At 33.9% G+C, this 26879-nt stretch overlaps 1 protein-coding gene across 2 annotated transcripts in view; it reads left to right on the top strand.

Moving 5' to 3' along the window:
- sdt (stardust) overlaps positions 1-26879 on the top strand; it is a 121643-nt gene that overhangs the window by 45377 nt on the left and 49387 nt on the right. For both annotated transcript variants that reach the window (XM_065358056.1, XM_065358057.1), the window contains 2 exons: positions 754-881; positions 13376-13935. In XM_065358056.1, the coding sequence (XP_065214128.1) occupies positions 754-881; positions 13376-13935 (688 nt within the window). The remainder of the gene's footprint in view (positions 1-753; positions 882-13375; positions 13936-26879) is intronic.

Here is a 26879-nt window from a genome sequence, read left to right as displayed (position 1 = left end):
GTGGCTAGTTTTACTAAACGATGGAAATGAGGAAGGGCGGGTTAGGCGGGTAAGAAAATCAGAATCGGGAACTGAACAGAGATTAAGATCAATTTTTTGGGCACACAAATTAAATACATTAGAGGTTTGATTTTTCCAAAACCATTACATTTTTTCTCTTTTTTCTGTAATTGATTTTAAAATTCTAGTACAGGAAGATCTCGAGAGGGAGGGGGAGGGAGAGCAGAAAAATGATTTTATTCAAAAAAGAACCCTGAAAGTGGTCTTGGATTTTGATGGCAATAGCATAGATCGACGCAGAATCCCAAATACTTTCATTTGGGCCTGGACCATTTTCCCCCAAACAGATTGGGTAGTGACAGAAGCGAAAAACCACGATTTTTTTTTGAAAATGGCCTCTCTTTGATGGCTCATTTCCCTCCTCGTGGGGCACCTCCGGAGCTAAAATCTTTTCTGAGTAACTTTCTACTGAAAATGAAGGTCTCTGCTGAATTTGGTCAAAATCAAAATTCATCAATTTTTTTGGGGGGGGGGCAATCTTTTCCAATGTACCTATCTTCGAAATTGAGAACGTTTCTTATTTTTGGAACCGGGAAATTTGAAAATATACTTATTCATATTCAAAGTGCCATGGGATGAGACATTTTTTTGACGTTTTTAAATATTTTGTATGAATGCTAATATTTTGAATGTCTATTATCCATATAGCGTATCATTTAAATTAACCATTCGTTTTTTTTCTTGATTTTACAGAGATAGATTTGAACAACGTCCAAGATGCCTTCGTTATTGCTGTCGAACCACAAGCTCGAGAGCGTCTGGAGAGGCTGGCCACCTTATACAAAATTCAACCGGTGGATATGGCCAAACTATGTCAGCAGGTAAGAGACACGAACTAGTCTAATGTACTTACGAATAAATTTATAATGTTTATAAAATTCGTCATTACAGCAACGCGACGATGGTTTATTTTTACTTGGACGATTCGTGTCAATAATTTACTCGTTATGGCGATACGCTAATTTAACGTTCGTATCTGTGTAAAAATTGCCTCTATCTAGGAATAGGAATAGGAAGTTTGGGAAACGTATACTAATAGGTGCTGTTTGGAGAGACCGAAAGAAGGACGAACGGGAAACAGGATAATTTTTTCGTTGACATCGAGACAGACGTGATCTCAATGAATCAAATTAGTAAACGGAATCCACGGTATTCCGATCAAATTGATTGTTTGCTCGCTGGTGCATGAATAATAATAAATCCAAGGATTATGATTCTATCTGTCTCGCTGGCTGAGAATATACGAATAAATAGACCTCGGTCATGGTTTCGAGTTGAAATGATAAAAATACATATCGTCGCGTATATTTTCAAATCTTTTTCGTCTCAATTCTCAAGATTCTTATACCTTTAGATAGGTACGTCGTTCTACTCTAGGAGCAATAACGGATTCGTATTTAGGATTAGGTAGGTATTCGATGCAATGCACTATAATGATTTTTTTTTTACTAACGTAGCGAAATTCATCTACGAGTAGTACTTTTGGATTAAATTTGTGTGTAAGATAGAAATAATAGCGCAGATACGATATATCGACATATCATCGATACGTTTCCTGGTGAATGGTACCTACTCGTATATAGATACGTTTCCAATGTATCTATAGTATAGGTCTGTCTCTGTATCCTGAAAATGCCAAAATTATCAAATCTCAACGTCGTGTGTTATTGATTACAGAAAACACCAGTTACTACACATAATGCTACTGTATATGTTTGTGTGACGTTAATAAGTCATATTAATAGATATGTTAGAGTTATTGTTCGAAAAACATGTTATATAAAATAGGTTTGGTAACGTGATATCTTGACAGTACGTGAGCGTCTAGATTGATATATTAAAGTATCGTAAAAATACCGCGATATGTTCATTTCAAATATACAATATCGTCGTTGTATCTATGTAACTGTATGGTTTTCATACATACCACGAGTATAGGTACTCGTTTACGATGGAGCTTTAATGCAACATGTTCGTTGCTCAGGATACGTTGGAAATATCGTTATTACGATGAGCTTCCATTGCTCTGTTTAGTAGATACAATTGTTCGAATTCGTCTTATTTGCAATTTCCAAAAGTTACAAGATATGTTTTCTCAGTTCGTGTTTGAGAAACAATGCTGTTTATTTGCATCCGTATGCGTTGTTATTGAATGAAGGTTTGTTGACCTTTTGTTTGCGGTAGGTTTGCTGGCTCCTTAGACAGGTACTACTAGTGCTTTATTTATTTTGAGGGAGAGGAAATTTTTTTTGTTGAATTTTGATGAGTGATTTTAGCGTGAAGAAAGGATGAAGTGAAAAGGCTAAATTTGACAGTGTGAAATGAATGAATAAAAATGCCGATGTTTCACTGACAGAAAATTGAGAATTTACCCTAAAAAATAGGTACTTGAATACTTTTAGGAAAATCAAAAAATCTGAAGGAACTGATTTTCTTCTATTACATATTTTTAAAAATTCTAACGTTTATGTGTAAAGTACATTTTTGGAGAATTCTCAAAAATTTAAGGAAAAATCAGTTGTATGCCCTGTTTTCAACAGTTCTCGCCCCGCCCCCCGCCCCAGAATCGATTAGGAATTGGTTTCGAACCGTTTTGAGCAGTTCTGCAGCCTCCAGCAGGTTTAGCTGGAATTTCCTCAAGATTTTACCTAATGAAGTTGGGAAGTTAAAATTCACCTTATACCTTAATTTCAACATGCTGAATTGGTTGCAAGCAGGGCTGTTAAATTACCGCAATTTATTCGCTGATAAAATACGGCAGTAAAATACGGTATTTTACTGAATTTTACCAATTTGGATATGAAGAATTATTTGTAGTTTGACTTCGAAATTCGAACTTCTGACCTGCCCCCGAAGTAAATTTTCATCTGTTAAGTGTTATTAGAGATTATTGGAAATTTTTTGGAAATTCATATGGAAAATTTTTGGTAACTTTCAAATCATAAATTCCCATGGAAATTTGGAAATTTATGAAAGAAAGTTGGAAAAAACCTTACAGCCCTGGTTGCAAGTGGTTCAAACCGTTCTGGAACTTCCAGCCATATTTTGGGTGTTTCAGATTTTCATAAAGTGCCACGAAACTATCTTTAGGTAACTTTAGCACGTACAAACGCGACTAGTACTTTGATAGTGACTAACGTGACATGATTGCTCGCTAGTTTTTTCAAAATTGGTCTCTGCCATCGCTCAGGCTAAACTGAAGGTAATTTGAACACTTTCAAAGAACTATTTGAAAATGTAAAATTTGCAAAATATATAGCTGGAAGCTCCAGAACTGCTCAAAACGCTTCCCTCCCGTTTTTCCTATCGAAGTCAAAAATAGGATACATCCGTTTTATAGGTCAATTTGATGAAATTTTGATTTTCTTCTATTTTTGAGCCAAATTTGATTTTGAAAAATTCACCAAAAATCAAAAAATGCACTTCAGCGTTTGAAGCTGTTTCTATTTAGCATTGTTCTGACCAAAAAAATGTTTGTTGGTTGGGATATATGTATAGGTAATTTATCTCCCTTTCCTTGTTAGAAACCCTAATAATTTCGAAATATAATAAAGAAAAACTATTTAGGTCGTCCAATAGTTTACCTTATCCTAATTTTTCTACTTTAATGTCTAGATTTTTACTGATGTGTCGTGTGATAAGAGTTTTTTGTTGTGAGAATCGCCGAACAGTCCTCTTTTTTCTGACAAAAATTGACAGAAAGTCCTGCATTTTTGTCAAATTACTAAAAAAATCCTGCTGTAAAGTTTTTCGTTTATTCTCCTTTCTTAGAATATTGATTTTTTTTCTAGTCCTCTTTGCACGTAGGTATAAGTTTGGCTTGAAAATGAAAAATACTGACCAACAGATTGTCACCCTCTTCCTTCTTTTCCCAATTAAAACATTGAAAAAAATCATGAATTACAAGGTTGCTTTTTTGATTGAAATTTCTTATAAAAATGTAGAAAATTTCCAAATCCTGAGAGCCCTGGAGAGAGGGGGTGCGGAGAATCTGAAAAATATTTCTGTAAGTATTAGAGTGCATTTTCTGAGGGGTACGATTTAGTAGGAATCTTGAAAAAATCGTTTGAAAATACTGCATATTTTTTTATTGGGAATTATTTGATTTTCGATTTTTTTCGAGAGAGATTGGTTGGCTCAGACTTGAAAAACGGGTGAAAGTTTTTTAAAAAAAGAAACAAGTCCTAATTAGGTTACAGTTTTGGTTTTGAAAGAGGCTACATTTTTTGTGCTCCCTTCCCTCGTACTCGTGTCCGATTGAAGCAAAACTTTTTCAAAAATTCTCTACAATTTTGGTGCTGATCATTCTTTTTTAGTAAAAGCTTTGTGCAGTCTCTGAAGCTCTCGAAAGTTTTAAACATTTCACTTTATATACTACAGCCTCGCGATTAAAATTCGAGTTTTTTGAAATAAATATTACAGCTTGTGACTGGTGTATTTTGATTTCTCTAAAATTCTCAAAATTCCCAAAAATACAAGAAATTCTCGAACAACACAGATAGGTATTTCCATTTGCATACCTAATTCGTATTTACCTCTTAAATGTAATCAGTTCTCTTTCAGCATACACCTTGCTATAGAGACACACTCGTACACTTCAAACCGATACATGTTGGAAGCTTTATGCTGCTATACCGATTCATGCGGTGAAATTGATTAGTCATGTAATGAGAATTCGAATTCCATAAGTACATTTAAAAGCCGGCTGAAAATTACAACGAGATTGTAGTATTTGAAAATGCGATCGACTACGAGTATAGTAGTATATCTCGCTATGTGAAAGAGAATATGATTAGCGAACTTATGTTTATTACGCCCGAAACGAGCGCGCAAGTACCCGATAATCGCGCCTACAATTTAGAGTACTCAGCTACCGCATTACAGTTGTGTTTCAATATTCATCTCGTCGAGTTGATAAGGAACTAGTAGTATTATACATAAGCTGGTTATACGATACGCTATCGTATTCCAACTGCAGCCCTACGCTACGTTACCTCATCCGCCTTTTACTCTAAACTCTAAGGCCGCGGAATTCGATGCACGACGCATTTGAATTACATTTGCGAAAATATTCCGGCAAAAGTTCATTAATTTAGGCCACAGACCGAGTGTATTTGAGGTGGGAGTGGGTGCCCGAACCCTTACCCTGCCCTCATCGACGCTGTTTTTTGTTTATGTTTAAACGTTGCTTGTGTTGCTGGTGTTTTGGATTTTGCACTGTGCGCTATAAGAACGTCTCTGCCATCCGTGAATTTTAACTGTAACATTTGCTCCGGTGTCTCTGGGGTGAAGCTCGTCCCGCGATAGTTAATCAAGTTTTATTCGAGAATATATTATTTACTTTTTTAACACGATAGAGCGGCGCAAGCGACGTTGTACTTATTGATTTATAATTAATGCAACGTCGAGTACCTATTAAATTAGCTGGGAAGGTTTTGGAATTTTTTTCTTTAACCTTGTGCACGGCGTTTGGTGAATGGATGTCGACTCGTAAGAAAGATGAAGTTGAAATGTGATGAGTGTATTTTAGAGTTAATGGAAGTGTCTCTGGTGGAATTTTTTTTGAAATGGACAGAGCTAAATATTGGAAGAGCATGCAACGTCCTTTGAAATTTCAGATGCTAAAAAGCTAATTTGACGATTTTTAGCGAATTAAAAAAAATCAAATGTGGGCCATAAATGGGGAAAAAATCAAATTTTGCCATATTGACCTAGAAAGCTATAATTTCTTTCCTATTATTTAACCTATGTTCGACACCCCCCCCCATCGTTTGGAAGCGATTTAGAACCGTTTTGAGTAGTTCTGGAGCCTTTAGCGGATTTTTGAAAGTTGAAATTTCCGTCAAAATCCCCATGCTGTTGAAATTCAGGTACTTCGTACTCGAATTTCTACATGCTGAGTCGATTAGAGGTAGTCTCAAACGGTCTGGAGCCTCCAGCCATATTTTGGAAACTTCAGATTAAAAAAAAAAACATGGCGATCTTGTTTGTAAAAAATACGTAGGGCTACTCAAATTATACAATTTTTTTTTGAAACGTTAGTTATTGAGATTTTAAAGCAAAATGTGTCGAGTAAAATCTCTTTTAAAAAAAACTATTTGACTTGAGCCCACCAAATGTTTGATCACTGACTTGAAATTTCTTATCAACCAAAATTTGAGAAAATTATTTAACTTCTTTCATTCAAATTCGTTTATTCGTAGCTTCCATTGCAGGAATCGTATTCGGTTACTTTTTAAGTACCTAACGAAGTTACTAAGGTTACCAAAAATAATTTTTGGTTACCTACTTATTTCGAAATTTTGGTTACTAAAATTCAATTTTTCCAAATCTCGATTTCACTCATAGCAAATAATATGTGAAAATAGTACCTATACACTTTTTTATTCTTTTCCAATAGGCTACTCTGCCTTTTCAGCATAGTCTCGCTTTTTGTCAAAAATAGTAACAAAGGAACCCTACATTTTCCAAAGTTGCCAAAAAGCTTCATTCCTTGCTAAAAATTATGGTTTTTCGCAACAATTTGCCATGAATTGACAAAAATTAAAAAAAGTGTCGCTTTATTACCATTAATTGCCAAAAAGTTCTGCTTTTTGCTAAAAGTGTGAAAGTCACTTCTTTGCAAAAATTTAGCAAAAAATCTCGTTCGGCTTTTTTGTCAAAAATTGCGATAAAATATCACTTTTTTGCCACCAATTGCCAAACAATCTTGCTTTTTGCTAAAAATTGTGAAAGTCTTTCTTCTTAACAAAAATTTTAGCTTTTTAGAAAGATTGCTATCAATTATCACTTTTTTCTCATACTTAAAGCACCCAAAGATCTCGTATTTTGCCAAAAATTATCAAATTCTTGCATTTTCAAAAATTCCCTCTTTTTAGTAATATTGTTGAAAAGATTCGTTTTTTGCAGAAAATTGCCGAGGTAGCCTTGCCATTTGCTAAAATTATTATCGAAGTCTCGTTTTATTCCAAAAAAAAATAGCAAAAAGTTTTGCTTTATAAAAGTCTTGGTTTTTGCCAAATATTGCTAAAAATTGTAATGTTTTTTCCAAAAATTCCAAAAAATCTCACTTTTTTCCATAAATTGTTCTATTGAGTTGCTTTTTTGCCTGAAATCGCTAAAAAGCCTTTTCTCTTGATAAGATTTGTCAAAAGTCTCGCTTTTTGCCAGAAATTGCGAGAATTCTTACTTCAATTGCCAACAATCCAGCTTTTTCAAAATTTGAATCAAATACGAAAAGTGTTGGTTTTTATGGTGATTTTTTCTGCATTAAAATTTTTGTCTATGTTTATGCCACTTTTTTTGTTGATTTTTGGTTACTTTTTCAAGCTTTTCTAACTACTTGAGTTACCTTCTTTTTTTTTTTTGGAAAAAAAAGTGCGACGAGCCCTGCATATTTTTTTTAAATTAAACTTCCAAAATGGGAGTACTTTTTGAATAATTTACCACATTAAATGAATAGATAGAATTTTTCATGATTAGCAGTAGTGATGGTGAGGCAGAGATATAATACGGGGGACGCAGTTCCCCCAAAAAGAAAGTTCGAAAATACATATCAAAAAATTGTCACAAAAACTAAAAAAATGAAAAAATTTGAAAAAAATAAAAAAAAAATGTTTGGTAACTTTTTGAAAAAATTTTGATTTTTTTTTAGGTAAAATTATTCAAATAGAAAATCTATTAAGGTTGCCACATTGAAATTTTTGAATTTTGGAACATTATTACTGAAGAGCAAAAAAAAGTAATTTGATGAAAATTTGGAAATTGCTCTAAATTTAAAATTTAACATTCAAGTTTGTACCTTAAACTTACCTTGTACTTGAATTAAAACCAAAGTTACTTCCTTATATTTCCAAAAATATTTTTTCAAACAATGAAAAAATAATTTAGGTATTTCGATTTTTTTCAAAACACAGTGACAGGGGGGGATATGAAAATTAGGGACTTGCAACTTCAATTTAGCGTCCTCCTTCCCAACAAAGAAGGAAATACAAAAAAAAAAAGCTGCCTAATTATATGCAGAACCTTGAAAAGATAACGCTTTCAATTTTATTTATATCAACAATAATTTTTTTTTTTTGTTCAAAAATATTTATTTTTTAATACCATTGATATTTTATGGAATATCACTTTATGTAACAATTATGAAATTTTTTTTTTGAAAGTTCAAAAAAAAATGCGATGTTTTTTTTCAATTTTATTTTCGTGTGATGGCCAATCGTATCAAAATCTCGCAGATTTGTCTCACACATGAACAAAAACATCTATGATCAAAATGACCGATCTTCTCCATTTTGTACCCTTTCATTACGCTTTCCTTCTCTTCACCTCCTGAGTCCTGAGCACCTGGGAAAACTCCAAACAAAGACATTCTAAAACGTGACTTTAGCTGGGTGAAATGATTATTAATTTATATACGAATGATATCAACAGGGGATGTTTGAACCTTGGCTCTTCGAGATCTGTTGGTGGTGAACGTGAGGTGAATGAATTGGAATTCGTTCGCATTGTAACAATTTCCGCAACGAACGCGCAGGACGATCTAATACAACGGAACGAACGTTCACTTATATAATAAGGTGTTCGCTATGGTATCGAGTTTTTTATGCAAATTATTGATAATAATAGAGTAGGAGCCCGCGTCGTTGTCGTAATATCCATTGTTGATAGATTTTAATTAGTTGGAAAAATGGTAATTTCGCGCCTCCTCCGCATCAATTCACAATGTCGGCCGCGTCATCGTCATCGTCGCTGGTCGTGAATCTAGAGCGAATCTGTGAACCAGATTTGATGCTGTTTGTACTCGAATCTCCGGTAGTCGTTTGTCGTTTGCCAGGTACATGTGCCCGGTGAACGAAAATGTGTTCGAGGAATGTCATAAATTTAGTGATTAATAGATCTTTCGGCGACAAACTTGTTACCCCGCAGGTCAACCGTAGTCCAGACGACGTTTCGACAACGAATTCCAAACGTTGATGTGCTCGTCTTTTGTCGGCAAACGCGATCGTAATTTGTATTCTTGGTCGAGTGAGAGAAAAGGTGAAGAGTGAGAAGAGGAGCCCGGTCGAAACATTATTTCGGAAAAATTTTTTTTTTTCAAAACTCTTTCCATACGAATAGAGAGATCTTGCGAGAAAACTGGAAACCCATTACGAGTGAATTTAGCTAGTAAAACATTAAAATACCATTTTCAAATAACAACCTATCCTATCCATTTATTAAGTTACTCGTCGTATTTTTCGACGTTGTCGAACGCGGCGGAAATTCTCCTCGTACTTGAAGGTACACACAGAAAAAGGTGAAAGTTATCATGTGTAAAGTCTTGTAAAATGAGTTTTTAAGCATTTAATACTACTCCTCCATATTCTATGTACCTTGAAGCAGACAAGAGAATTCGGTTTGTCGAAGATAGCTAAAGTGAAACGATACGTAAAAAAAAAAGGAAGGAAAAAATTCGAATCACAGCGCTAGGACGACGGTGGCGGCGGCAAAGGTTCGAAATGGTGTATACCTGTCCTGCATTTGACGTTGTTTTTTTCATTTTAAAAATACTTTTTTTATACGCTCGTAGCTACGACCGTTTAGTAATAAAAAAGAAAAGGTGAAGTGTACTCGAGACGAGAGCCTTTTTATTGTCAATGTTACTCTTCAAATGATCGAAATTAGGGTTTATATCTGTAGTATACCGTTTTCCTCCGATCTTTTATTATTGAAATATGTTTAACTCTTTTCGAATTTTATACGCGAGGTGGTCAGAGCGGGAAAATTGTTTTGTCATTTTGCCATATTTTACAGATGGATTTGCGAATACGAATACACCCGGGTTAGGTTAAATTCTACCTACTTTCATATATCGAATCTGTCCCGATGTTACGTATCAATCAGTTATACCTACTGGTACTGATCTGATACTGTATTTACTTTTACCCTACATGAATATACGACGACGACGACGACGAGCTTCTTTATTCGTATGAATATGTTTGGTATAGAGGTTTATGTATTATTTCTTCTTTATGGTATTTTTGGTTCGGATAAATGGTGCCCCAGCTTCTCTGTCCAGGTATATACTTTAAATATGTGCTTATCGAGGGTTTCCTCTATGAGGTATCGTATAAATTAAATTGACTATCGAGATAAAACTAATTCATTTCAGATATAGATAATAATTATGTATTTTGAAGTTGAAAGAGAATTTAAATATATTTTTGGGGAATTATTATTGTAAATGATTGAAGGATCAGAATGAATGGGAAAGTTTTAACATTTTTGTGCAATTTAAGCCCTTTGTCCTTTTCAAAGGTGTTGAGAGCCCATTTAGAGAATTGGTTTATTGATAGAAGGGTAGGAGGTAGAAAATCAAAAAAAGTACAGTCTCTGGAAAACCGAGAAAAATCAGTGGAATTCGTCCCTCTAAGCCAGGCAAGTGTCAGGGAATTTTGCAATGTGAGGAAAACATCAGGGTATCAAACAGTGTTGTTTATTGCTTATTTTTTTGCCCTGTTTATTTTTATATCTTGTCAAATTTGCCAAACAATTCAACCTTAAATATTCCCGGATTCTGTTCAGAAAAAAGTATATTTTTAAAAAAAAATTTCTGTGTAGAAAATGAAAACATATGTTGACCCTCCCCTCAAATGGGAACATTTGAATATGAATCCTGCTGAAAGTGGTATTTTCCTGCCAACATGCCAAAGATATCAAAAATCTCACATTTTGTTAAAATTGCCAAATGTTCTCATTTCTTGCTAAAAATGATCGCTTCTTCTCAAAAGATTACAAATTGACTTTTTTTCTTTCTGTAAAATTTCTCAAAGGTCTCGTTTTTCCCAATAAACAAAAATTCTCGCTTTTTCAAAAATTGACAAAAACTGTACTTTTTTTAAAAAATTGTGATTTTTTTGAAATTGTTCAAAAATCTTGATTTTTACCTGAAATTCCAAAAAGTCGCTTTTTTTAAACATAAAAACTACAAAAAAATCTCTATTTAGAAAAATTGTAAAGAAATATTTCTTTGCCAATGATCCCCAAAAATTGCTGCTTTTTCTAAAAATTATCAAATTTTTGCTTTTTGACATAAATTCTTGCTTTTACAGGGTATCTAACAGGTAGTGCAAGTAGTGAAAGTAGTGAAAAAGTAGTGATTTTTAAAATGGGTAGTGAAAGTAGTGAAAAAGTAGTGAATTTTGGTAAAAAGGTAGTGAAAAAATGAAAAAATTCAAATGCGTTCTTTTTTTTCTCAATCTGTAGAAAAGAGCTCATTTGTCGACTTTTTTAGAACTTGAATTACACAATTTCGAGAGCTTTTGCCCTCGCTTCGCTCGGGCTATTTGCTCTTTTTCCACATGAGAAACTTTTTGTTCAAATTCAAGAAATGTTCAAAGTTTGAATCAGAAAAATGAACTTCTCTCTGCATGAAGAAACTTTTTATTTACTTCTCAAAACCTGAATTTTTGAAAGCTTTTGCCCTCGCTTCGCTCGGGCTCGTTAGTTTTTTACTGTTACAAAAAAGTTTTTTATTCACCCAATTTCATTACATTAGCCAGAACCTAAATGGTGAAAATAAAATCAAAAATTGAAATGATAAAACTATATTTTCAACATCCGCTTGCTTGAAAAAAATCTTGGGATGTTTGAAGACACTGGAAAAGCGACAAATTCTAATGTGAAAGTTTGCTCCCCACCCCTCCTCGGCTCTCTTTTCTTAGAAAATCTCGAGTGTTTAAAAAATGTCCTGCTAAAGTCTTTCTTTTTTATTTTGAAATTTTGTTAGATGCCTTGTCTTACAATGGATGTAATGCGTTCATTTGCATTGTTTTTTTAAAAATAATTTTGATTGAAATTGAAAAATACTTTGTAAGTATGCAAATTTTCAACTAATTTCAATTTTTTTGAAAATAAATTTTCCTGTAAAAAATTTGACTTTGTTACATTTTTAGTGGGGTGGGGGGGGTCGTGTGGATAGCATTCTGAAAATTTGGTTGAAAAAAGGTAGTGCAAAAAGTAGTGAAAAAGTAGTGATTTTTCGAAATAAAAATCCGTTAAATACCATGTTTTAGCAAAATTTCAAAAATTTTCACTTTTTCCAAAAATTATTATCTAAAAGTTTCATTTTTTTCTCAAAAATTGCTAAAAATTTCCAAAAAAGTACTCCTTTTTGCTAAAATTTTAATTCTCGTCAAAAAATCTTGCTTTTTTACAAAATTTCTAAAAATTTTTGTTTTTTTGCAAAAAAATTCCAAAAAGTCTCGACTTTTTTCCAAAAATTGTCTAAAAGTCTCGCTTTTTTGCCAAACATTTTAAAAATTCTTCCTTTTGTTAAAATGGTCGAAGTCTTACTTTGCCAAAAAAAAAATTTTATTGGGTCATCTAGAAACTGCAAAAATTCTCACTTAATTGCCAAAAATCGTCAAAAAGTTTCAGAATATCTAGTTCAACTTTTCAAAATTAATAACCAAAACGTTTCAAACTGTAATGTACTGTTTTTTAAAATGATTTGTCATACTTACTTCAAAATGTTTTGCTCATGTTTTGTCACTTTCTATTTTTTGATCGTTTTTTTTTTTGTTGCCTTACTAAAGTTATTTCTTTTTGGAAAAATTCAGAACGAGCCCTGTAATCAATGAATGATTGAAAAAGTTTTTAGAGTAAAATGTCAAGGGACAAAAAATACATTTTAATTTTCAATTCTTTACCTATGAAATGTCTCAAAAAATTTTCATGATGAGTTTCCAAGAAAAACTTCTGAAAAACGGTTGCAAGAAATTTTTTGAACCACTATACTTACTTGTATATTAAAAACTGAACATTTTTTTGTCTCTTCATTTCCCCCATGAAGCTTTTTTTTTCACTTTCGGCTGCTTGGGTAATGGAGCCCTCTCCCTTGCGAAGTATTTTAGAAAATTCAAGAGACAAAAAGTGTTATTTTTTGATTTTAAACAAAAAATTTGCTCTCATTAAGAATTTGAATTTATATGTACGATACTCTCATTTTATGGAATCCACAGATGTGAACGCCCTGTTGTATCAGCTCAAAATACTCGTACCCTAAAAACCAATTTTTTGGAATTTATGAGCTTTCTTCCTCAAAGTACATATTGACAACCACAACATATTTCGCACCCTCTACACTCGAGCAGCCCTCGCGTCCCCATCGCGATAGCCCTCCCTAGTGCAGTGTAGTGATTCAGGAAATTCTTTTGTCAGCATTGTCTTGATCTGCATTACTTACATCTGATTTTTTTCTGTGTAATCTCATTTGTGATAATTCAAAATTCAGTTCAATAATCGACGCATTTTTTTGTTGCCATTGCAGCTTAACAGACCAACATCTTTCGCCAGTTCTTCCGCTTCGGATTTAAACGGATTCGTAGACAATCGACAGCAACCATCAATATACGCAGCCTCGTTAATCCACACAGATTCGGAAAAAGATACCACCGATCCGGATAGCAGCAGATCATCGCATAATCAATCAGTACCTCTGAAATTCGGCGACACTAGTAGTGGTGGCTCGACATCGTATTCGCGTCCGAAATCGGCTACCGCAGAGCTTTCGTCTTCGAGTAAAGTTGCCAGTGAATCGAAACCGAGTGAAGTGAAAAGCAGCGATTCTCTCGTGAAATCTGAGCCGTTCGCGAGAAATTTTTCGTTTGATAATCAGGAAATCGAATCGTTGAAAAATCGTCGTGTATCGTTATGTGTGCCGGGTAGTGCGGATAGTGATAGCCATTTGCAGGAGACTCGACGAGCTAGTTCGCCTTTTACGAACGGAGGTACTGAATTGCTGATTGGTCCGCCGAATGACGAACACCGATTAAAAACCACTGCCATAATTGAAGATTCTAGGAGGAGTAGTAAAGATTTCAATAATAAGTGAGTATCTTATGAGAACTTTTTGATCGATAAATATTAGCTTACGTTAGCTTCTCAGGTGTTACGAGTATCAGAAGGCAAAGGCTGGAACTCAAATACTCCATAATATCGCGACATTGCTCCTGCAATTTCTAGGATTGGCAAACTAATCAACATTTATGTAGTTTTGGTTGATGAATCTCAGACGTATTACTCGACATTACGAACTGAACACCCTGTATGTAGTATATAGTCTTTCCTATGCAAGGCTCTATACTCTTTTTCTTTTGAGTCCGGATAGGTTGCTAAGATGTCCATCGGTGTCTCTTTTATACGAGTTTTTTTTTAGGTCATTACATTATTTTAAATCTACGAGGTATTCCGATTTTGTGTCATAAATCCGAATTCGAATCGTAATTATCAAATCTCCAACCAGCCTGTAGGCTTAATTCTTATCTTACGAGTAGTATGCATGTCTCGCCCACCTTATTTCCCTCCTTTTTGACTCGAAACTCGTCTTGGAATTTAAAATGATCGCGTCGTATTATCAATATTTTCTAGCTGCGTACAAATCCACAAAGATATTGTACCCAGCAACTGACCGGTTTTTTTCCTATGAACGTTAGAGCCGAATCAAGCATAGGTATATGGTACAGGTACATACGTCCACGTTGCCATGTCTCTTAATGATACCTATGCTGGCTTGATGGTGCCCTTGACACGTACTATAATAGATACATGTCGTAATAACAATCACATCGATAATTACAATTGTGATAATACCTTACGAGACGAGGAAGACCAATAATAAAGATGACTCTTCTTCGTATATAGCCCCAAAATCCACCACTATATCGATTGTACTTGTACCCATGTACCTATATCCATACGAGTACGAAACTAAAGAACACATGGACATGGACATGGACGTGGACGGGTAGTACGGTGATCTTGTATTGTTGTAATTATGCTACGAGGCGATTCACCTAGCTTACCTATTCCAGCTCGAGTAGCTCCTCTATTGTTTGAAATTTGGCGGCAAAATTCAACGCTTAAGGGTTCTCGCAATCAATTGTTTAAAAACCGAACAATATATGTACGATATGAGTACATACAGGTACGCCATAAGAACGTGTACCTACGTCTTATGTTAGTACGAATTTATGCTCATCGACGAAAGTAAAAATAATTATCAGTTCAAGGAAATTGACGCAAAAATACTCGACGAATGATGAATAGTGCTTATTTCTTTGTCAGCAATGATTCCTCGAATGGATGTGAAGCTAAAAGAAAACAAAGTGGATTTTTGGGAGAGATTTTCGTGGTATTTTGTAAGTTTTTTTTGCTTCTAAAATGCCCATGATGAGGTTAAAGAACATGTATAGTAGACATTTTTTGATAATGTTTGAGGGGTCTTTTTAACGCTGTTTTGCACATATTTTAACGTGTGAATAGAATGAAATGAATAATTTAGGGTATTTAAAGATTTTCTGTCCGTTTCTTTACAAGTTGTTCCAGGAAACTGGTTCCGGCCGAGACGGAGCACTCTTTGTCAGTGTGGTTTATTGATTGATATTTTTCTTTTTGAATGGTCAGATATTCATTTTTCAATTTCTTGTGTGAATCAACAGTCGACACCCTCTTTTCTTATTTTGCAAAGCCTTAATATGTGAGGTTTTTGAAGTAGGTAATCTACCTATGTAATGTACTGTTGATCGAGTATTTTGTATTTGCTGTTTTAGATTTTTACTTGTAGATTGTAGTTGTATGTAGAAGTTTATTAACAGTTGATGTGAACGAAATTTTGTGGGGTTTTCGTCTGTCCCTCCTTTTTTCTGCTCATTTTCTTTGTTTCAACGACCAACTCCCCGGCATATAATAGTTTTCTCTTGAGAAGACCTTCCGAGAAAAGTACATAATAATCATTCCTTTTCGTGAATGATCATTATCGTGAAATGAACAGTGTAGCTAGAAAACTGGGAGAGGTCATACTATGATTCTCGATTTTTTTATTGTACTTATAAGTTATAGTGTTAGTTGTATTTTTTTCCTTCGACGTTAATATCAGGTTTGGAACTCGTGAAAAAGTATAGACACCTGCTCATAAATCATAAAATTCAAGAAAATTTTCCAAAATATTTGAAGAACATATTTTTGAATTTTGAAATAGTAGTATTGAGGGGGGAGGTCCTATAAAGTCTCGTGACTTACTTATTTTCAGAGCACTTTTTACCTTATAAAGGATTTCAAGACAACCCAGACCTTGGTTTTAAGACGTTTATTTCAAGACGCACTTTTAATACTCGCATTTCAATGATCTCAAGACCCGGATTTTGATTTTTGAGACTTCGATTTCGAGATCCTGATTTAAGACTTCGATTCCAAGATACCGCGTAACTCTGACCTTTGAAAAATTGAAAAAATTTGTTATTGCTGAATTCTTAATACTTGGACTTTGAAAAAATTTAGAGTAGATTTTTGGATGTCAAATGTGGCTTCTAAAAACTTGGAAAATATCATCATTTTTGAATCAAGTCTGAAGTAATTTTTTTCAAGCAAGATTTTCATAAAATGCAAACCATTTGTCCAATTTCAGAAAATCGTGTGATTTCTAATTTTGCTGAAATTCAAGTATACGATGTATTTCGAGTTGATATTAGTCTGGACATGTATTCAAGCTGTGTAGGTCATCCGGAAGAGGTGTCCTAAGGTTTCCCAAAATGGTACATATAATCGAATTTTTCAAGTAAAAATTATACTTACTTAAAAAATATAAAAATTGACGAATTTGGTCCGAATTCAGGTTAATGGTGTGGTTTGGTGTCTTTGATGATAATATATGTGGTGAGGAAAAAAGTTTTCGACCAAAATTGACCACTTTATACGCAGAGAAAACCGTGTTTCCAAATGGTTTTATGGCCATGGAAAAGTAGCCACCGCTCGAAAAATTCTGAAAAAATTACCACTGGTAGAAAATACACTAAAAAATGGGGAAATATTTTTTTGGGACTTTTTCCAGATTTTGGACCACTCTCCACATTGATTTCAAGTTTTTATAGTGAATTTTGGGGTCGTTGCTGGGGTAAAAAAAATTGAAAAAATTGATGGTCATTACACTCATGTATCTTCACCTTTATATCAAGTTTCAAATCAATTGGATTAAAGCAGGCGCAGACGACATAAAATCCCTGAATATCGTGGTTTTGTGGGAGGGGGAGGGGGAGGAGATTATTTGCAATCAAGAGATTTTGAAAAAATTAAGGAAAGTGCTCTTTCTTCTACCTGTAATTTCTTCAGTGCTTCATTTTTTTACTCTTTTCAATGTATTCGTCTACTTCTGAGATACAATTTGGACCAGGTTTTATTAAAATGAGATGGTAAAATATGATTAAAAAGGTGCAGGGCGAGGTGCAGGTTCACTTGAAAATCGTAGACGAGTGAAAGAATTGAAGAACTTAAAACAGCATTCTATTTCATTTCTTCGGTTTATGGTAAACACTTCAGGAAAAAAACGAGAAAATTGGAGGGAAGTTGTATGAATTATACTTACCTAATGATTGAAGGGAGGATTTTTTTGACAAAGTAGAACCGGGAATTATCATTTTGTACGAATATTTTTTGCAAGTTACTTTAGTAATGTTTTATTTGAAGCATCCTCGGTGGGTTTTTCCAGCAAATTATCTAATACATTTAGTGTCTTAAGTAGATGAGAAATTTCAAGGTGAATTTCTACATTTTTGTATGTTTAGTGTACCTACTTGTGTTCTTCAAATTGAGATTCAAAAGAACATGAAAAGAATATGATTTTGCACTGAAAAGTGGAAGTTGCTCAACAAGAATACAAGTTTCACAAAGTCGACGCAGAATCAGTTTTGCGAAATGCCTTCCAGAAAGTCAACTTGAGAGTTAGGTCTAGGTACCTATGCAAAAATTTATATGCATTATAAGACATAAAAAATGATAAATGCAACTAATATGACGTTTCTGGCTTTGAAAATTTCATTTTTTGACAAAAACAAAGGAAGGCATTTAAATTGAACCCCGTTATAATTTTTCGAAGTGATATTAATTCTACTCTTAATCTTATTGCTCCTGTTTCCTATCAACCCACGACCACTTCCTCGCAAAAAGCACTGGACCATCATTCATCACCTAATTTCACCGTGTTTACTTTTAAATTAAAAATTTTTCGAACATATTATTCTCGAGGGGATGAAAACCTTGACAATTTTTCTTGATTTTTCTCCGTTTTGATTACCTGCAAAGTATTCACAGAGGTAAATGTAAATGAAAATATAACTCTCGAAACGTATTTCTCGTTATTTTGTCGTAGAATTAATGAAAACGCGAGTAATTACGCTTGAATTAGAGGTATACATAGTTTAAAAATAGAAAAGTTGAAGATGATCTTACAGCGAGAAAAACGACTAAAAAATTGTATGACTGGTTTTCTTTGTCGTTTAGTTGTTTTTTTTTCTCTAATATGAAAAGAACCACCTTCGAGTTGTTTTGGGTCAACATCCTTTAAATAATTTATTCTCATTGCCTACGAATATACTTACATACACGAGCTCGTGTACTTGGATAAGTAAAGAAAGAGATGTGTTCTGTAATGGAAACCAAATACATGCGTACAGAAATGAGTTAAACTATCGTCTTCAAAGGTTAAATCTGTTGTATTAGAAAGACCTCGTTAATGAATCCTTCGACAATCGTATCCATACAACGAGCATTCGTTTCCTTATTTCCAGGCTCATTTATGAGACAAGAATTACGCTGCTGGCTGGAGCGAAAAACACGTTTTTCTTACCTGTGCATCACGAGGTGCGCTATATTGACACACATGTCGGAACATTTTGCTCTAAGAGCGAGCAATCTCGTTCACTTGTTCGGAACGTAGTAATTGCATTGAGAAAGGGCCTTTTTAGGTTTTATAGTAATTTATTTTCGATATTTTCTTGTTTCAATAAATACTATAAATTTTATCAAAGCGTTGAAAACTTTTTTGATTTTTTTTTTCAATTGAAAAATTCGAAAATGAAAATATGTATGATGCCCTTTCAAGTTTGAACCTTTCCTGTTTTTGGCCGGTTTTTAAAATCTGTATCGAACGTACGAGTACGAGTACATTGATGACATTTTTTCAGTTCCCATTTTCAATCTTTTTTTTTACATCTAATCCAATACTTCGAATATGAAAAATGAAAATAAAAATGAAAAATTGAAATTATGAATGAAAACAAGTGTGTTTAGTAAAAATAAAAAAACAACAAGTATTTGGAATAATTTTGAAACAGAAAAGGTAGAAGGGGCCTCCCATTTTCATTTTCACTTGAAAAAAAATCGAAAAAGTTTTCTAAAGCTTTGAGAATACTTCAAGTTCAAACTCTCGAGTGTTCATTGAGAAAAGAAAATATGTATGTAATTAAATTATGAAAATGACAGAAGTTCCTTGTTCAAATTTTAATATACTTCGAAAATGAAAATAAGAAACATAAACTTTCAGTTCAGTTTTCCATTTCTTTTTTTATGCCTTTGAGTTTGAGTCTTCAGTAAAATGACTTAATGAACAGTTCTGTCAGTAAAAAATTTGAAAAAAGTAACACTAGTGTATTAATTTCATTGTAATAGGTAAAAAAACTTAAAAAGTTTATAAAAGCTGAAAGTTCACAGCATCGAGAATTTGTCTGCATCATTCTGAATAATTCAGTTCAATCAGCTTATGATGAGGTGATACGCGATAGTAACCAAAAGAACTGAACTACAGACTGAATCACTTCCGAGATTCGGAGTTCGTTCGCCGATGTTCCAACATGTGTGTCAATATAGCGAATCTCGTGCATCACGGTGTACTCATACTCTTCGAGTACTATGGCAATGGTGATGGTGGATGGTGGAAAGTGGGAGCAAGAATGAGAGAGACTTGTCTTCTGACTTGAGCTACGTCGAACGCTGCCACCACTCTCCGCTCACCGGTGTTTCACTTGCCAGATCTCGACACTGTGACTGTGTGGAAGTTGATGGCTTGCTGGCTCTGCTTTAGCCACAGAAAGGTATCCGACTAGGTACATAAGACACGGTGTGTTCAGGTGTTTCGGAGACATTGAGGAATTTTTACGAGTACGTGATTGGTGTGTCGTTCGGTTAGATCGTCTGGTGTTTTTGAATTCGAAATAAATTTCTTATATACGGGGCGAAAGTGCACGATTTCGGTTTACAAATTTCGAGTGATTTTCTTCGGCAAAAAATTTAAAAATTTAGTGAAAATTGTGATGGGAAATACGCGAATTGTAATCGTGGTGTAACTTTTGATTGAAAATGTTGGGATTTGAATCCTTTAGATGGTCACACTGACTCGTTGTTGTTAGTTACCTGGCTGGTTGATCTTCGAAGTGACCCACGATTTGTGTAACAAACGCAGGTATACAGGTATCGAAGACTCGCGTAGGTGTTTATTTTTTCGCTTTTTTTTTTTCTATACACGAGACTAAAATAGTGTATTCATTCAAATGAACGTCGTCCAGTAAATCGTGCTCGTTTCGGTTAAATTTGAAAAAAAAAAAACGCGTGTGATTGTGATGTGTTGTGTGATCTTGTAACAGTGCTAGTGACTAATCAAAATCACCATGAAGCTTCCAAAAATTTATTGGCATAAGTAAGCAAATTTTGAAAGTTTCCTAATATTTCGTCATCATTTCCAGCGAAAATGTAATAATAAATATTTTGAAGGGTTGGTATTCGAGTGTCCGTGTCCATGTCCTGTGCCTTGTAATAATGAAAACGAATTCATTAATGCAGGTGTTTTTTCGACTCGATGGTCGGTAGTGTACCTGTATATTTACCTTTTTACCTACTTAGCGTTTGGAAAATGGATAAAAAATAACAATATTTGGCATTCGCCGAGTTTAAATTATGTACGAGGAACGTCTTCTTCTTCTTCGTTCTAAAGAAGGAAATATTTCGTTAAAATTACTGCTTTTATGTAGCTAATTTTTTATAGTAATTTTCTCATTTCGCCACGACTAGGTAATTAGTTATAACGAAGAAGGTAAAGTTTTATTTGTCTTGATGCTTATTTAGTCGAGAATTTTATTTCGTCTTTTTATTCGTTATTTTCCATTTAGAGAGCCAGTCGTACATTTAATATATTTTTTTCAAGGGCTCGTATACCGTATTTTTTTGCGTTTTGTTTTGTTTTTAATAGTCGCGAAACACGAGATTTTTACACAACTCGGTGGAATTGTTTTATATATGGTAATGCGCATGGTATCGTGTATTGGCGTATTTTTAAGTCCAAATTGAAGGAAAAATAAGTAGGAAAAATTTGTAAACTCGTTTTTATTGAAGTGCATTATTTCTTATTGCCCTTTTCCCCCTGGTTTTTTAGTTCAAGGTACATGCGTGCGAATTCTGAATTTGTCGTGTGTATTCAATGCGAGTATGTGTCTCGAATGATTTTATTGTCACTGGTTTTTCTTTTTTTCTCTCTCTCTCTCTTGCTCTGTTTTCTCAATTATCCGCGTTAGGACTGGATTACGTATTATTAAAAATGCACAATACGAGGTCTTTGATCATTCGCGTACGTTTTCAAAACTCGCGGCTTATTGTACCACTATATGTCGCTTTTATATGCGAATTTATACTCCCACGATCGAGATTCGAGGAGCTTTGCTGTTCGCGTTTGCGAATGGCGAATTTGAATCTACATAGATGTGCTGGATGTTGCCTGTTGGCAGCTCATAGTGCTGGCTCCATTGATGTCTAATGCTGGAGACTGGTGGCGGTGGCTGGAAGTGGCGTTCTACGTTTTTACTCTTATCTATATACCTTCGAATTATATAAGGGGCTATTCATGGCGGTTACCATTGCTTCAACTTGGTTGAAAAGGTCGCTCCAACAGGTGTTGCATCTGCTTTTTATTCAACATAAGTAGTAACAAAGATCCATTGTAGGAATTACCTTCTTCTTTCATCTGCTACACGACACGATCCACAGGTTTTTTCTCTCCTGCTTCGACGTTTAGCCCTTCTTCGTATACCTGTTACCATCTTATAGTTGGACCAATGTGGAGATGACTGGCTCCACTAGCTCTCGCATGTATTTCTGTGACGACGTAGTAGTAGACGGATACTTTGTTGGATTTAGTGTGTATTAAAATGAAAAATTTTACGACTTTGATTCGGAGAATCGATGGCAGCTTGAGAACGAACGAAAATATCGAATTCCGTTGGTAATAATGGAGAGATGAAGAGGGAGGGAGGGAAACGTAAAAGGCTCCTTGTTACGTAGAATTATATTCATTTTTTTGGTTAATTCTGAACTAGACAACGAAATATTCAGAATGATCGAAAATGTTGCAAAGGATTATGTGGAGGGACAGAAAGTAAATGTAATTAACTTTTTGAGAAAAATTCCCATTTTTGGAAATTTGTCAGAAGTTTTTGAAACAATGAACTTTTTTGTCCATTTTTCCCAATGCTCTGAAAGAAGTCGCCTCCAAACTTCTCCTGCCATCTTTTTAGGAGTCATGAAAAAACAGAAGATGGTTTTGTTTTCTGTTTTGCTGGATTTTTTTGAAATGTTGCTTTTCAAAGTTCCCTTCTTGAGAAAATGGCTGTCGATTGGTTTTCATATCAGTGGAAAGAGGAAACTGTGTTTGATTGAATGAAAATCTGTAGCAGATTTTTGAATTTTGGAGTTGAGATTTGGTTCAAAAATCTTGCATTTTAATTTTTTCAAATTTGAAAGAAAGAAGTGAAAAATCGAGCTGGGACATAGCTAGATTTTTTTTCTTTAAATTTTTTACTCCATGTGATCCCCCTTTTTTTGAAATTTGATTGTTGAAAATTTTTTTTATTTTTTGTAAGAGGAAATGTTTTTTTACAGGAAAGGGGTGATATTTTTACAAAAGTCTTGCAAAAATGAAAAAAAATAAGAATTGAAAAATCGAACATTTTGAAAATATTTTGGCTACCCAATGATTTTTTTACTCGGTTCTGTTTTTTTTTTATTAAGGAAAACAAGAGTCTGAAACAGAATATCTGCTCATTTTCGTTTTCTATGCTTTTGGTTCAAAGAAGAGAAAAAATTCAATGTTTTAATCTGGTTTCAAAAACATTATTTTGTGCTTTTTTTAAAAATGAAAATATGCAGATACTTTGATGTATCAATTCATCAAATTTTTCAAAATGAATGACATCCTTTTTCAACTTGAATAATTATTTGTTTTGCGAAAAATGACCAATTTCCGACATTTTGATGTTGGTAGGTTGGTACGAGTTTTAAACTTATAAAAACTTGGAATAAAAATTTCCAATTTCGAATACTTGGTGTTGGTGATGATACCTATATCTATCTAATTTTACAATATTTAGTCTTACTTTTAAGATTTTGGAAAAAATTGAAAACTCTTGACTTTTTTATACCAAACTTTTGGAAAAAATGACCAATTTTTGAAATTTCTTTTTGCATTGTAGAGTAAAACTTTCAAAAATGACTTTCTGATACGTTTTCAAATTTTCTCTAAATTTGGAATTCCAAACATTAAACTTAATTATCGATTTTTCTACTGACCATGGAAAAACATTGTTTGACTCTTTTTGTAGAACATTTTAAACTGATCATTAAATATTTCACATGTTGTGTTCCACATCGACTGGTGGGGCTGGGGGGAGGGGTTCTTGAAAAAATTAATCTATATTCGGATTCATGCAGCGTCTTCAGATTTGTAACAATCATTTTATGACCTCGTTTTCAATGATTATTGAATTTTGATCAAAATTAAGAGCTTTTGTGCCCTCTAGAAGCGTTGAAATTCCATTTTGTGAATTGGTTAGTTTTCTAAAGAGATGAAGTCGTGTCTTTCTTATCGTAAATGTTTCAATTCTTTTTTTTGAATGGTCATTTTCAACTTTCTTCTGTACTCTTCATGAAAAGTTGAGCTTGTTGGCAGTTTTACTAGAAATCCTTTCTCTAAATACAATGTTTGTGTTTGTTTTTTTCCTCAAAAAAACAAAAAAAAAATACGTACTTCGATATTTACTTGGTAAGTATTTTTTGATCGAACAAAAATGTATGTATCTTTTATTCCATTCTGTCTGATTTTTTAAAAATCCGAATTTTCAATTTGGCATTAAAGGAAATTTTTTTCTTCTATAACACAACTAGAATCATAAAAAGCTTCAAATAAAAACTTCGGAGCTATAATTCGGAATTACCTTCCTTTTTTTCTCATTTAGGACACTCAAAACTCTTTCAGCTATAGTTGATGAGTTCTTCTCATTTATGGATGGAAAAACTCGATTATAGATTTCAAGTCCTCTTTGTAGTGCTCCAGGTACCACTTTTGAGAAATCACGAATTTTTCTTGAAAATGATTTTTCGTGATAGAAACACTGAAAAAAATCAATTTTTCATCTTCAAACGGTCAAGTTATGTTGAACTCAAATTCGAATGGTGAAGATTTTCTTGTCCTAATATTTTTGTTTCTACATATTCATTTTTTTGTTTAAAAATTATTTTTTTAGGGAAAACTAAAAGTTCTGCGAGAAAAATTAAGAGATGCAAAAATTATAGAGCATAAAATTTTTTATCTGTGTAGCGTGATTAAATTTTTTTTATGAAACCCTGTCTTTGAGATATTTTGAGCTAAATTTAGCTAGCTCGCTACTCTTCGACTAAATCAACCTATATCAGCAAAACCAATTTCTTAATTAAAATCTAAAATTAAACGCTCAAGTTTAGAAATTTTGCCAATAATCGGAAACCATATCAGTTCTTATTTTATCAAATGTAAACATCCTTCCATTGTTTCCTTTCAAACTAGCTCACAGTAGATTCTATTATCAGAATTATCGAAAAACCCTTGGCATAAATACCTGCGATCTCGATTACATACCTACTTTTAAAACATCGAGTAGGTAATATGTAAGAAGAAATAACTAAATTCCAGTCTACGTTCGTAGAATAACTTATCGAATGACTTTCAAACTCGTGACATTGTGCATTTCCCGGATAAAAGACAATAATTGCGTTTACATACTTTATTAAAGAATTTGAAAATAAAAGAGGAAAAAAAATCGAAAGAGCCGGAGGAAGAGCAAAAATTACATAATAATAACTCTGTGTAGCTGTACACAGAGTATAGCGGTCGAAACATCACCTGCAGCATCGTCGAATACACGAGGTAGTGGTGGGTATGGGTACGTAGACTACCGTACTATGAAAGGTGATTAGGGTAGGGTGACTCGAGTCTTGCCTTTAACATTAATCTGCTGTCAAAATAGGGTCTTTTTTGTACTCGCAAGTACAGAAGCCGAACACAACCTGCTATCGAGTTTCCGAAGAGTACACACAGAACACGTAATTATGAAACATCACATGTCTCTAAACACAAGCCTTAGCTCGAGCCATTTTTTAGTTATCGACTCAAAAAGCTCTCCTGTTCCGTATAGCTCGGTACAGTCTTGACCGAAATTCGAACAAGAAGTTATTGCGATACTTGAATATGAAAAGAAAATTTTTTGACGTAGCGAAGATATCCGCGGTAAATAGCATTTCCTCATTCTTGGGTTATTTTCAATACCTACAGCATTATTATCGTACAGTTAATTAGAGACGAGGCGATTAAGCGACTAATTTGTCGGCCAAATGGATCCAGGCTGGGTATTTTAATAACCGTACCATCATTAGGACAAATAAACTACCCCCTTCTCTTTCACGAACGTCAACTGCGGGGTTCCCGATAGGATTTTTCTCCTCTTCTTATTGTATCTATAGTTTATATAGCATTAATTATTTGATCGCTTAATAAAGTAAACTCCGATGAGAAAAAAATACAGTAGCCTGCGACAGGATTGATTTATCACGTTGGTCGAGAAGTTTGGTAGGAGGAAAAAAAATAGGAAATTTATAGCGTTACCTATCTATTCTTTATACTGCACAGGGAGGCTTTAGCTTTACGCAACCAAATCCTTGGTAAGTATCGAATTTAAAAAATTCACTTCTCGATGCTTGATTGTGTTGTCGGCGCGATGGAAAAATGTTAATGTTGGATTAATTATGGCTGCCATTTGTTATACGTGTCAACGATGATTTGTTATTCTCATTTATCAAATTATACTTTAGATCTGCTCCTGTGTAAGCGATAAAAGAATGCCGCGAGATGAAACTACCTACCTATCTTTTTTTTCCCCCATTGGATTATATTAGGATGGTTACAGCTATGAAATATTTTCACGCTAGATGAAATTTTATATCGTTAATTATTAATTAAGGTATACTCTAAAAATTAATAAAATACCTACCCGGTGTCTGAAACGTGCCCAACTATACCTTTGATTTGGTGAATATTTTTCCGGAATTAACTATCGACAAAGATTACCTACGTCATAATCGATCTGTCTCAGTCTGTAATATAATTAAATTATCTACCTTTTTTTCAAACTCTGTGCTTTTTAGATAGGTACCTACTAAACCGCAAGTAAAATATTTTTAGTACGTGTAAAAGAAACCATTCTTCGTTACGAACCGAACTCGTATCAATTAGATGGTTATTTTTACCGAAAATTGTTTGGCTTTGTACTGGCGTAATAGGCGACAGATATTAAGTCGGTTAGTGAAGCCGTTCCATAGCAATTATACGCACTATCAGAGCATAAAAGCTCATCGGAATGCATATAACTGTACGGTGCGGTGGCTTACGACTGACTGGCTAGGGTTACTGTGTATTTTTACTCGAAATAGCGGTGAAAATTCGTTAATGTGTACGGTGTTTGGTTTTGTACATGTATACGAATACGTTCGAGTGGCGAACGATACAATATAACTTACATATTGTAATATTTTGGGGTTTGGTTTTAACGAGCTTTGGTCTGGGTTCATTTAAGGTGTACCTATTTTGTTGCATGGGTCATATATTTTTGTGGTCAATACGTACTCACCGGTGGCAGTATACATTGTTATCG

This window comes from Planococcus citri, chromosome 3 (assembly GCF_950023065.1).
Source record: "Planococcus citri chromosome 3, ihPlaCitr1.1, whole genome shotgun sequence".
Taxonomy (NCBI): Eukaryota; Metazoa; Arthropoda; class Insecta; order Hemiptera; family Pseudococcidae; genus Planococcus; species Planococcus citri.
The sequence above is the reverse complement of the archived record's forward strand: the minus strand, read 5'-3'. Positions and strand labels throughout refer to the sequence as shown.